Here is a 12421-nt window from a genome sequence, read left to right on the forward strand (position 1 = left end):
TCCTAATTTGTGTCCCCTCCATTTTTTTCTTTGGAGACACAGCCCTATTATATATTTATATGTTATTTATAAACTAAACTAATCAATAAATTAATACATTAAATAATAATAATTAATAAATTAAATAAGAATTGGAATGACATATCCGCATGGGAGAAGTATTCCAGGTGGTTAAGTACTACTGGTTTCAAGTGCTCCTCACTACAGAACCTGGTATCTACTGGCTGTAGTCGGACCACATCCAACTCAGGATTACGGTAAGTGCTAGGTTTAGTATTAGGCTGTACCTCCCACTGTGTAATGCAATGAAAACACGATGAGGGAAGAACTTGATCACATCCAACTTCTCCCTCTGAATTCAATGGTTATCAACATATATGCATGAGATTGCGCATTTTGAGGGACAGACTTTTCATTTTTATTTCACGCTAATATATCTAATATCACCATAACAAAACGCCTGAGAGAATCAATAGTGAATGGCGTAGAGGCGCTCTGTCTTTGTTGGCCAGTGGCTAACACAGCGAGTTCCTTTGAACTGCATATTAGCAAGGCGATGCTAATGAGAACCAGTGCAGTGAGCACACACTGGCCTACGAGTGTGGAGATCGATATCAAAGTAATGGCTGGAAGGGAAATCAAATTAATATGAGCCCCTTCATAAAGCCACTTTTAAATGAAAGGAAGATGGTAATTTCAACCAGGGTTTGCTGCACCCTTGGGTTTGCACCATCCAGGAGACCAAATGAGACAGTGCTGTCTACTGGCATTTTTCTGTAGCATATCTGAGTCATTTTTTCTATCTTTCTTCAACATAGACGATATGGTTAATGCTGAGCTAGTTTTAATTAACGCTTGCTGAGAATCAATCACGACTCTACAGCTGCCATCTGCACATTTAAGACAAAGGAACACAAGAAACAAACATCATAAATACGGCACAGCTTGTCTCTGCACAGAGCAGACAGCAGCTAACAATATGATGCTTACATTGGAAATAATATTCAGCAGCAAGTATGTGCCCAAAAATACAGGACGATGATATTTTGGACTTAAAAACTTACTCTACTAGTGTTTGCAAAATTCCTGCTGTAGAGTGTCCTTGTAACGGGGTATTCACATTTATATCTAAACGTTCCTCTGTGAAATATTGCTTAACACCGTGAACAATGGGCAAATATCCATGGCACTTTACTTCGATTTAAGTAATGATCAGAGTTTCATTTTTTTTTATTTAAAAAATGTAACACTTCATATTAAGTGTCCCTAATAACTGTGTAATTACACTACACATCCTCTAACACCTGTGTAACTATTGGTGACATGTTCACTGTTACTCATGAATTACAGTAATACAGCTTCTGTGAATGCTCACATGTATCAACTTCAGTATTTACTCTATTACAAGAAATTAGACTAATAGTTAAAATGCTGTTTACTTATAATTACATAAGTATAAGCAGATAATGGAACACATTATGCGTTTACAGACGTGGTACTACTATAATCCATCTGTGAATGTGAAGACATTTTGTCACTGTCCAAAGAAAAGTATGCTATAGGATATATATATATATATATATATATATATAAGAAAATATTATAGGTGAACAAAATAAACCTAAACTAAAAAGTCAAGTAATTTTGGTGCATTTATATTGGTCCATTCATCATGAAGTTATACCATAATGTGAAGAACAACTGCTGTGTCCAAAAGATGTCATGACAAAAATTGACAAAAATGGAGCTACGTTTTTCTTTGAAAGGTGACATTTGCTATACGTCACTTGTCCTTCAGAAGTTTTCAGTCGTTGATCCGTGCTTTACCTCGATGCGCTGGGAGTTGACACGTTTGCCTTTTTTGTTCCATGTGACCCTTGGCTTGGGGTCCCCTGTCGCCTGGCACACAAAAGAGACCACGCCGCCAGAGACACCAGTCAAGTTTACCGGAACCTTTGTGAACCTGGGAGGAGCTACAAGGAAAAGAAGAGGGGGAAGAGGGGGAAAAAGACAAAAATTAAACAATGTTCTGCTCCATTCTGCTAACAGATGTACATATATATCACAAGGTTGTTGTTTCAGTGATAAATGAAATAGCACAGCTGTAATAAATAAATTAATGAATGTAGTTACCCTCCCTCATCTCCTGAACCCATGTCAAAACAGTTACTGGCAATGCAACTGACTATGAGAGGAAAAGCAGTCTGGTATTGAAGTGGGTTTGTGAGTTTCTCATCTGGGTAATGAGAGTGGGAGGAGGAGGAGGAGGAGGAAGAAGAGAGAGCTTGGACCATTTGCATGTTGGAGAACAGAAAAGACTTGTAGAAGGAAGAAGCTCCCATGTATCAACATGGCGTTTAGTAAATACACAACAGACAACCTGCACACAGAAATGCTGATGCCATGAATAATTGAGGACGAATGAATAATAAAGACTTGTGCCTTCTGTCTTGATTGTAATGCCCCTGTCACTGAATGCATCCAAAAGAAACTCACATTTGTCCCTCTCCTGCAGGAGCCATCTTTAGCAAGGTTTACAGAAACTCAAGTGCTGATCTATTGTCAGTTTTGCATACAAAGGCTCCAGAACATTTAAATGAACCTTGAAATGAACATAGTAAATGTGTAAAAAAGCACTTTCCACTCCCCAATCCAAATATAAACACTAAAGCTGGGGTTACACTACAGGACTTGTAGCCTTATTTTAACCCCGATTTCCAATCTACCTGAGTGCTAGTTGGCTTTTTCTTTGTGAATCTACACATTGCAAATATCAATAACAAATAGCAGTGCAAACAATAACCACAGCGATTTGTAAATCCACGTTTATCCATGTCTAATAGAAAACACATATTTAGTTCAAGTTTGGGGTGCTGTACTGTATTAGCCCTAGTGGTATAGTGTGAGTGCCTGACATTTTTCTAGTTTTTGTAAAAATCATCCCATGGGTGTAGTGTAGATGACCAGTCTATTTATAATCTGCCTTGACTTTACAAGTCGTGTAGTGTACCCAAAGTTTAAGTTAACAATTATGATTTGATAATTTGGCACAAAAAGCCTCAGAAACAAAAAGATTTATAATTAATTCAGCCTATAGCAGTTTATTTATAAAGAGTCCTGTAGCCTAGTAGTGTTGTCACGATACCAAAATTATGACTTTCGATACAATACGTGCCTAAATATTTTCATACCGATACTGAAATAATACCATTGCAAAAACCTAAAACGTCAGGAAAAGTAATGTACTTTCTCTACAAGCTGAGGGTGGTCGGCAAAATCGCTGGTATCTTCTTGTTAAGTGTGACGCCACACATGACATTTCGCCATTTCTGGGTCCAGTCGCACCTCCGGCCCGTGTCATACATTCATAAGACTTGTTTACTGTTTGTATAAAGCTGAGTAGTTCAATCAATCATGTGATCTTAGTCCAAGAGTTCAGAAAAAGGAATAAATTCAACATAAAAGGAAGCAAGTGTGTCTTTGGCAGAACTTTTTACACATTTGAGGGATCTCTGTCTCCTGGAGCTCTGACTCCGGGAGCAGAGAAGCTGCAGAGAGAGAGCCATCTCTCCTGCTCACGGTCAGTGCTGGTGTTCTAAAGAGTTGGGCTACCGGCGATTCTTTTCTATATAAATTAGCTAATGGTTTGAACAGAAATTTGCTGGTGTTAGTCGGATATTTTGTTTTTTAAATAACTTACTAGAAGTCTGAAACGTCGCTAAAACTAGCGGCAAAATCATTAAGGGAGGTAGAGGAGGCAAATCGCTGCGGGCGCACACTGCCTGCCTGTGGCACTCGTTGGAAATACCGCTCTTATCATATTATTCTTAAAGTACTGGTACTCATTATATGGGGTATTGTACCGTTTTTAATGACAAAGTGATGGGATACTTTTCTAGTATCTGTATACCGTGCAACACTACAGCCTAGACTGCTTATAGAATAAAGCACAATGCACAAGACCCAATCAGAATAGGAGTCATTATATGACACGTTTTCAATGTATGGTACCGGCTCAACTCAGCTCAGCACAGGTTTACAGGATTTAAATGCTTTACAGTCCCTCGCCCTTGGTAGCTTTTCCACTATACCAGCTAGTATTGTAGCCAGTGATTTCACAAAACATTGTACCTAACAGAAACTGCGGGCTTTGAAAACCACAAAAACTGTGACCGTAACATTAAGCTCTGTTTAGTCATTTTGTTTTTGTTTTGTGGAAATAAACACAGCTCCATGCAAGCAGTTCAGACAGATAAGTACAGTTTTGTCGTTCCTTACTGAACCGCCCGGCTCTCGCTGGAGTCTTGGTATGCCATCAATCCAAGGAGCTTTTGAACCTCTTCAAAAGAACACAACGTATTTGTACAAGCTTAATTTTACACTGGGAGGAGTTTGGTGTGTTCTAAATGTGGCTGCATGGGTTTCCTCCTAGTTGTCTTGTTTCTTCCCATAGTCTAAAACACTTGGTAAATGGACTGGGTATTCAAAAGTGTTCACAGGTGTGACTGTGAACGAATATGTGAGTGTGTGACAGGGGCCCTGTCCAAATTGAGACCCTGTGTTTCCAGGCAATCCTGAACAGGATTAGGCGGTTACATAGAATGAAGGAATGAATGGATATTTAATCTGTGCCTGTCTAGTACTGTACTATAATAAAGAAGACTAAGTTCTTATATTTGACCTGTCCACAGCCAGCCACTAAGTCATGGGACTTCCAGGATTTCCAGCAGAAAACAAACTTTTTTTTTAAACATTCACACTTTTTCAGTCAGCCCATCCAACATCACCTGCATGCATATTCAATCATTAGAGCTCCAATCTCTCCTTCTCCTTTGAATACTTTTTCTTTTGAATTCTGCTGGGCAGAAGGTCTATCTAAACACAACAAGACATGAGAAAGAGCTCTCTCTGGGAACTTGTTAAAATCCAGAAAGTGCACAGATATGAAGAGATGATCAAACGACCAAGCAAGCACATCAGATTAATTATTAAGAGTCCGTGGGCTGAGCCGGCTCCGTGGGTAGAGATAAACACACATGAAGGCAAGTTCCTGCATTTATTAGGGACAAGGAGAGTATAGGAGAGAGAATAAGAGAGAGAGAGAGAGAGAGAGAGAGAGAGAGAGAAGGATGTAGAAGCCCGAGGATAATTCACAGTTCTTTTGCGAGTCCAACTTCCAACGCACACTCCCCAAGCACATGGACATAAACACATATGCTTGTGCACTCACTTCAACTGTTATGAGTCATAATTCTTATAACAGAATGGATCAAACATGACCACGTCACTCTTTGATGTCGTATTGCTCTGGGGTTGCTCAGCACTATTTCCCCTAATGGGTATTAAGGAATAGAATCAGAATTGGAATTAGTTTATTGGCCACTGTGCTTGCACTCAGAGGAATTTGTCCTCCGCTTTTAATCCAATTTGTGCACTGAAATGACCATTTACACCCAAATTAGTGAACACTAGGGGGCAGTGAGCACACATGCCAGGACCAATGGGCAGCCCTAGCTACCGCACCTGGGGAGCAGTTGGGGGTTATTTGCCTTGCTGAAACGTACTTCAATCATGACCTTCCCTGCCCACTCTCATAACTATGCACACTTTTGAGAAGCTAATACACCTACCAACATGTGTTTTTGCAGTGTGGGAGAAATCCACAGCACCCGGAGTAAACCCACGTGAACATTGGGGGAACACACCAATCTCCTTACAGAAAGTCAACCAATTAATTCAGAGCTCAAACCCAGAACCCTGGAACCTTGTGTGAGCGATTCTACCTGTTGCACCAATGTGCTGTGGTAAGAATCCACAATTAACTGGAAATTTAAAATTTTAAAAATCAAAATGTGATGCTTCACTGACTTGTAGTACATAGAACAGTGCCTCTGTGATTGCTAATTTGGACTCATATTTGGCACTGCAGAAACTATACAACTGTACTATGTAATTTTTGGAGGTGGGTAGGGAACCAAACACTCCCTCCCCTTTACCATTCATTTTAGTACAGTGCTGTTTAAATGAATAAAACTAAGGGCAGCCCCAGGAGCAAACAGTGAGAGAGTAAAACTGAAAAACACAACACTGGAAAAGAAAGAAACAAGCTGATTTATATTCTATAGGTTAAGCTCTCCGGCTTAGCCAGTGTGTGAGTGTGGGCCTTGCCTGAGGCCATGTTTTAGCCCCAGTAGAGGCAATGACCAGTATTGCCGTTAGCACCTAGCTACTGAACTATCGAGCTAGCAGAGGCAACGTGGCTACTATGGAAGAGCAAAAGAGCTTGAAGCGGAGTCAGCTATGGATTTTCTGACATGTGTATCTGATAAAAGTGTATGAGTGTGGGTGTCAGTGTAAAAGAGAAACTCCAGACAGGCCAGGCTCCTTCAGTAGATGAGGAGAAGTGGCAGAGCCACGTCTGTGCCATTAACCTTTCTGCTGGCTGCCGGAATCTGAGCAGAAGTACTGTCAGTGACTGTATTTATAAAGCACCTGATGCAGCAGAATACTTGATTTAACCTATGTAATCCAAAACAATGTGTATATAGGCTATTAAGAAAAGATAAACCTTAGGAGAGACCATCCACCATGATAACAAAAGCATGTAACATGTATTACTTTGTCTCACAAATTCTAAACTTTCAATTCATTCCATGTTCCATTCCAAGTAGAAGATACAAGTGAAAGAACTACAAAAAATTAAAAATTGTAAAAAACAAAATTGAGAATAATTAAACTTAGTGTTGTGTCTGAGTTTAGGACCCCCCCATTCAGCTGTATGATAAAGGCAATATGCTATAGAACAATACCAAATGGAAATACACAGTCTGCTTTAAAAGACTGTAAGGTTTATACATGTTTCATTTATTCTTAGCTGTTTTGCTAAACCTATAGCTGAAGTATACTTTACTGCACCCACCTATATATATATTCTTATCTTATATCTATCTATTGCCATTTTTCCTGGTTAAATATTCTATAACATTTAATGTGAAACAGTGTGGCAAGTGACAAAGCTTCAAATATGTTCTGGAAGATGCAAAAATTATATTGCTCCTGATTGGTCAATAGAATTAAAATAAAGATAAGCATCCAAAGGTGACAGGGACTACTGCAGGAACATTCAGGCTTATAAGAAGTCTCTCTCCAAATTACATCTGTAGGACAAAGTCTCTAAAGCTAACCTTACTTTACCCATCCATTCGCCCATCTATCTACCTCTCTGACATTTACAGAATTCTTAAGATAGATACAGGGCTTAAGAGACTGTCAGCTAAGGAGATGAATGAGTGGAAAGAAGAGGGAGGAATGGAGGGAGGGAAAGAGAGATTGAGTGTGTGAGTGAGTGAGAGACTTTGACAATAACATTGCCTTTAATGCATCAGCTATCTAATTATATATTTTTTCAAAATGCTCCCTGAAAAATACCCGTTATTGATAGAAATAGAAAAGTAGGAACAATGAACAATAGAATCAGACAGCAAGAATGAAAGAATGAGATAGAAAAGGCTATAATATAAGAAAAGGGGGAAGGGTATGTGAAGGTGCATGTTTTATTTGCAAATGCATCAACCCTTTTTTGGGTGGTCCATCTGGTCCTTTGAAGGATGAAGATTGTGCTATGGTTGTGCCACCTCCATTTCATCTGCTTCTAACTGGCAGCACTAATAGGAGGCTAGGGGTGATGTGCAGTTAGATGACTAACACTATAATCGATAGAAACCTTTCGGGGCTGAAAAAGGCCACCATTATGAAGGGAATTAGAAAAGTGGAAACACAAAATGGCAGCCTATCAACACCATTTCCTGTTTTTTTCCACCATGAGAAGAAGCAAAAGGATGGCACTTGTCATTCAACATTTTTTTAAAATACAGTCCTCTACTTTTGAACCATTAAATTGTAAATGTTCAAAGACAATCCGATCTGATATTTCACATTCATGTTGCATACCCACGAATCAGATGCATATCTGATCTAGGATCACATATGTAAGTCACTAAAATCTGACTGGGAAAGATCGGATTAAACATGTCCACATAGCCCAGAAAAAATATCAGGTCTGTGTCACATTAAGACAAAAAATTGGAGTCAACTTTAGTTTGGTAATATGAACATAGCTTTTCATATGTAGTGTCTAGATTGGATAAATGCCTGATGCATAGGCCTGCAACATGAATGATGAATACTAATAGTGAGATTCGATTTCATGGGTCTTTCTGCCTGTAAACATGTGCTAAGTGATGTTGTTGAAGATGTAGATGATGTTCATCAATGTATCAATGTGCTTATGTGTGCCGTTTTGGATACACTCACTTACATTTAGGGCTGAATGACATGGCCAAAATATATATATATATATATATATATAATTTTTTTTTTTTTACATTTTGGCTAAATGTCAATAAAAGATAATGGTGATACTGATACAAACAATATATAGTCCACAGAAAAACTACTAACAATAAACTAGAAACATGAAATCACCATCAAACATAAACATCTCTGATTTGTAAATAGTAATATATTAAGCTAAATTTGTATTTAATTTAATATAATGAATTAAATAAAATTAATCATAGAGGCCAGAGTGTCTCTGGTTTAATTCCTGGGACCGGCAAGGAAAAATTCATTCATGGCTAAAGTGCCCTTGAGCAAGGCACCTAACCTCCAAACTGCCCCTTGCTCCATTTGTGTGTGTGTTCACTGCCCCAGTGTATGTGAAGAATTGTTCACTAGTGTGTGTTAGTGTGTTCACTGCCACGGAAGGGTCAAATGCAGAGAAGCAATTTCCCTAAGGAAATCAATAAAGGTGTTTCTTCTTCTTCTTCTTACTTTTATGAATGTGAAAGGCCAAATTCAATCTTGCAAAAAAAATTCTAAATTGATTAATCAGGCTTTGACTGTAAATATTGCCCAGCTCACTCTCTCCCTTGTCTTTTCTCTCTATACTTTCATATGTAATTTTTTCTCTTTTTCTTCTTTTTTTCTGTCAATTTAGATTTATTAATATTTAGTTCAACCCAGGCAGTATTGCCAAGTCATGTTTAATTACAATATTGAAACATATTGATAAAAAAGAGAAAAAAAGGAATCTTAAGAGATTTAAGTCAGATGAAAAGCTTTTTAGTTTCACTGTCTCCCTCTCACACTCACTCCACATTCACATTCTCCCAATTTTCCTCTTTACCAACATCTTTGTCTCTTTTTTCCTCTCTTCATGTTTTTTAGGTTTCTATATACATTGTCTCTCATTCTACTTCTCCTCTCATTTCTCTCTCTCTTTTCCACCGGCACCTCTCTCTTTTCCACCAGCACCTCTAGTTCCAGTGTAGCCAAATATAAATATAACTCACAATGTTCACTTTGACCTGGGCATCTCTATGGAAACAAATCCCCACTCACCCCTACCCCTCCTTCTCTCTCTCTCTCTCTCTCTCTCTCTCACACACACACACACACACACTTACACACTTTCATTTTCTCTCTCTTTAATCAACTGCTGTGAAGACTACACTTAGCAGGAAAAAAAAAAAAAATATATATATATATATATATATAAAAACAATCAGCCTGGATCTCTATGGTAAGCATCTCATTGACCTGAGTTGTATATCACTCACTCATTCACATTTATCATGTATAAGATTCTCCACAAGGGGGACCTAGAAACACTCAAATAGCTTTTTCATCAATTCTATAAATATGTAGGTGAAACATATCACATATTTATTACCATTACCATTATATTCTTACAAGGTCTTTCTAGACCATTTCTATTTGCCAGGAATATTTTTGTGCATCACTGAAAGATAGGAATTGGGCATGAAGCCATGCGAGCAATATCTCAGGAACAGTAGCTCTTTCAACATCAATGACGTTCTTAACACTTATATCTCACTATAAACATTTTGTTCTAAAAGTGTAACAAAATGGCTTCATTCATTGCATAGCCCTAAAGCACCTTTATTTTGAAGTGTGTAGTATTTTTGACATCTAAATAAATTTTTGGACTCTAACTTCCATATTGCCCTGATGTTACATGAAGTAATTCTGAAAGCAGCATACATCGCTTAATGTAAACCCAGTGGATCATCAAAGAAAACATCAGAGAAGGCCAAAGCATGCCCATGCAGTCTGAGCATGCTCACTGCTTCACTCTTCATGGAGCCCTACTGTGCAGCAGAGCCTGTCTCTGCTCTGTAATGATGCCGCTTCTGCTCCTTTCTCACTCTGAAATCCATATTCCACAGTCAAGAATGCATGAGGGAATCACGGAGGTCCAAAAGGAATGGGGAGAAGAGAAGCTTTAACGGGAGGGAGCAGGGCCAGGCATTATAAAAACTTCCCATCCTCCCCCACCATCTCATTTTAACTGCTGCCACTTTTGAAAAAAGCTAAGTAACTACCAGACATGTTCTTTCAGCTGCTTTCAGCTATACCTGGTGGGACTAAACAGATGCATAGTAACCACTTACAACAGGCCAAACGGTTTAGAGACACTTTTTAAAAATGAAGTTTAACTTTTAGAAATTTTGTTTATATATTATTATATTAGGGATGTCATATATATATATATATATGTATATGACATATATATATATATATATATATATATATATATATATATATATATATATATATATATATATATATATATATATATAATAATTGTTTAATTATTCATATTTATATTATTGCAAAAAATTTGACCCACACAGTTTCTCCATTTAATAATTAATTTATTTTGTTATATCTAAGTAAAAATACAAGTGCAATTAAATAAATGTTTTACTTTCAGTAGTTAAATACAATTAATAAAAATGTTATTAAAACATTATTTTCATGAACTTTATTGTGTTCAAAAAGATAAGATGATAATGAAGTTGTGAGGCAACAACTCTTTCTAGCAACATGGCCACAAAAATAGCAGATTGGAAATGAGTCTACAATTGCCAAGGAAAAATAAATCAAACCTTGCGCTTGGGTGGAACAGTACTAGTGATAAGGCAACTATTAACAAAATGTAAGATAGAGACAAAGATGACAGATGAACAACTTTTAGAGGAGAAAGATTCAAGCATGATTTAACTGGCAAACTATAGAGGTAGACTTTATAATCAGCTCTCTCTGTAGTTGTAAAGGTAATGCAGGAAAATCATCATGAGATACATTGTGAATTAGTGAGAGATGGAATCTAGTTTGTCTTAAATAAAAAAAGAAAAGAAAATATTGCTCTAAATATTTTTATTTACAGTACTAGAGAGGCTTTTAGATATTTAAATTAATTAAAAAATGATGGCTAAAAAATTAAGCATGAATCATTCAAAGCAATCTTTGCATTTGACAAGAGTAGGATTAAAGATGGACCATGAAACCAGTTTTTTATTGGTCAAGTTTTCAATGTATCGATAATGGCCCTATGCACCGGGGTAAACCATGGTGCAGAGTGTGAGGAGGGTCCTAAGCTTGTTTTTAAAATGTATACACTTATCTAATAATCAATGAGGCATGAACACACAGGTGAATGCAAACGACAAACATAACCTAATCTAAAAATTCGCAGTATGATCAACATGAGACTGGAGAGCCAGGGCTTTGTGCTCAAGGGAAACGAGATGCACCTGTGATCAGATCACCCGACTTGATTTAGGCAGATGGCTAGAAGTCAAGGAATGTATATAGGCGCTGTCCTATTAAACACATTTCAGCTACATTTTCAGGAACAGAAAAAGGCTGTATTATATCTGATGGTAACAGTAGAAAAAATAATCCACAGATAACGCGTAAATTGGTATAAATTAAATGGGTATTTAATTTATACACATTAACGCTCAGAAATATAAAATTCCAAAATGGACTTGCAAGTTTTGTAGACAGCAATGCTGATCTCTTTTAGTGAATTCCAATGAGCCAAGTCCACCTCCATGTAACCACTGTAAACACTTCCATTATGAATGCATGTTTCAGCATAAGCAGAGACCATCATAAATAAACTTCATTGAAATCAGCATATTTAATTGTTATTGTGATTAGTTATGGCCACTCTGGTCTAATAATTCAAATGAGTGTACATATGAGTTTCGTTAACTTTAGCACGGACACCCAGACAGAACCAGGAGAATGGGGAGGGGGGGGGATACGTGATTTTAATGGACAGGTCTACCAGCCAATGGAGATACTTGTTAAAGAAGCTGATTTTTCAGTTTGCTATTCGCTGCTTTGAACTACAACAGAGTCCTAGGGCCACGGCATTGAAAAAAAAACCGGATTAATTCCGAGATTAAAGTCTCTGAGTAATTCTGAATAAAAAAATCTCTGAATAATTCGGAGAAAAATCTCTGAATAATTCGCTGCGTATAATGGAGCTGACACACAGTGTAACTGTGGAATGCATTGTGTTGCTTAAGTCATACTATGGTAT

General features: G+C 37.5%; 1 protein-coding gene across 5 annotated transcripts in view; it reads right to left on the reverse strand.

Annotated features, from left to right (window-relative positions):
- ptprsa (protein tyrosine phosphatase receptor type Sa) overlaps nucleotides 1-12421 on the reverse strand; it is a 403088-nt gene that overhangs the window by 197228 nt on the left and 193439 nt on the right. For all 5 annotated transcript variants that reach the window (XM_066647371.1, XM_066647370.1, XM_066647369.1 and 2 more), the window contains one exon: nucleotides 1828-1973. In XM_066647371.1, the coding sequence (XP_066503468.1) occupies nucleotides 1828-1973 (146 nt within the window). The remainder of the gene's footprint in view (nucleotides 1-1827; nucleotides 1974-12421) is intronic.

The sequence above is a fragment of the Hoplias malabaricus genome, chromosome 16 (assembly GCF_029633855.1).
Source record: "Hoplias malabaricus isolate fHopMal1 chromosome 16, fHopMal1.hap1, whole genome shotgun sequence".
Classification (NCBI taxonomy): domain Eukaryota; kingdom Metazoa; phylum Chordata; class Actinopteri; order Characiformes; family Erythrinidae; genus Hoplias; species Hoplias malabaricus.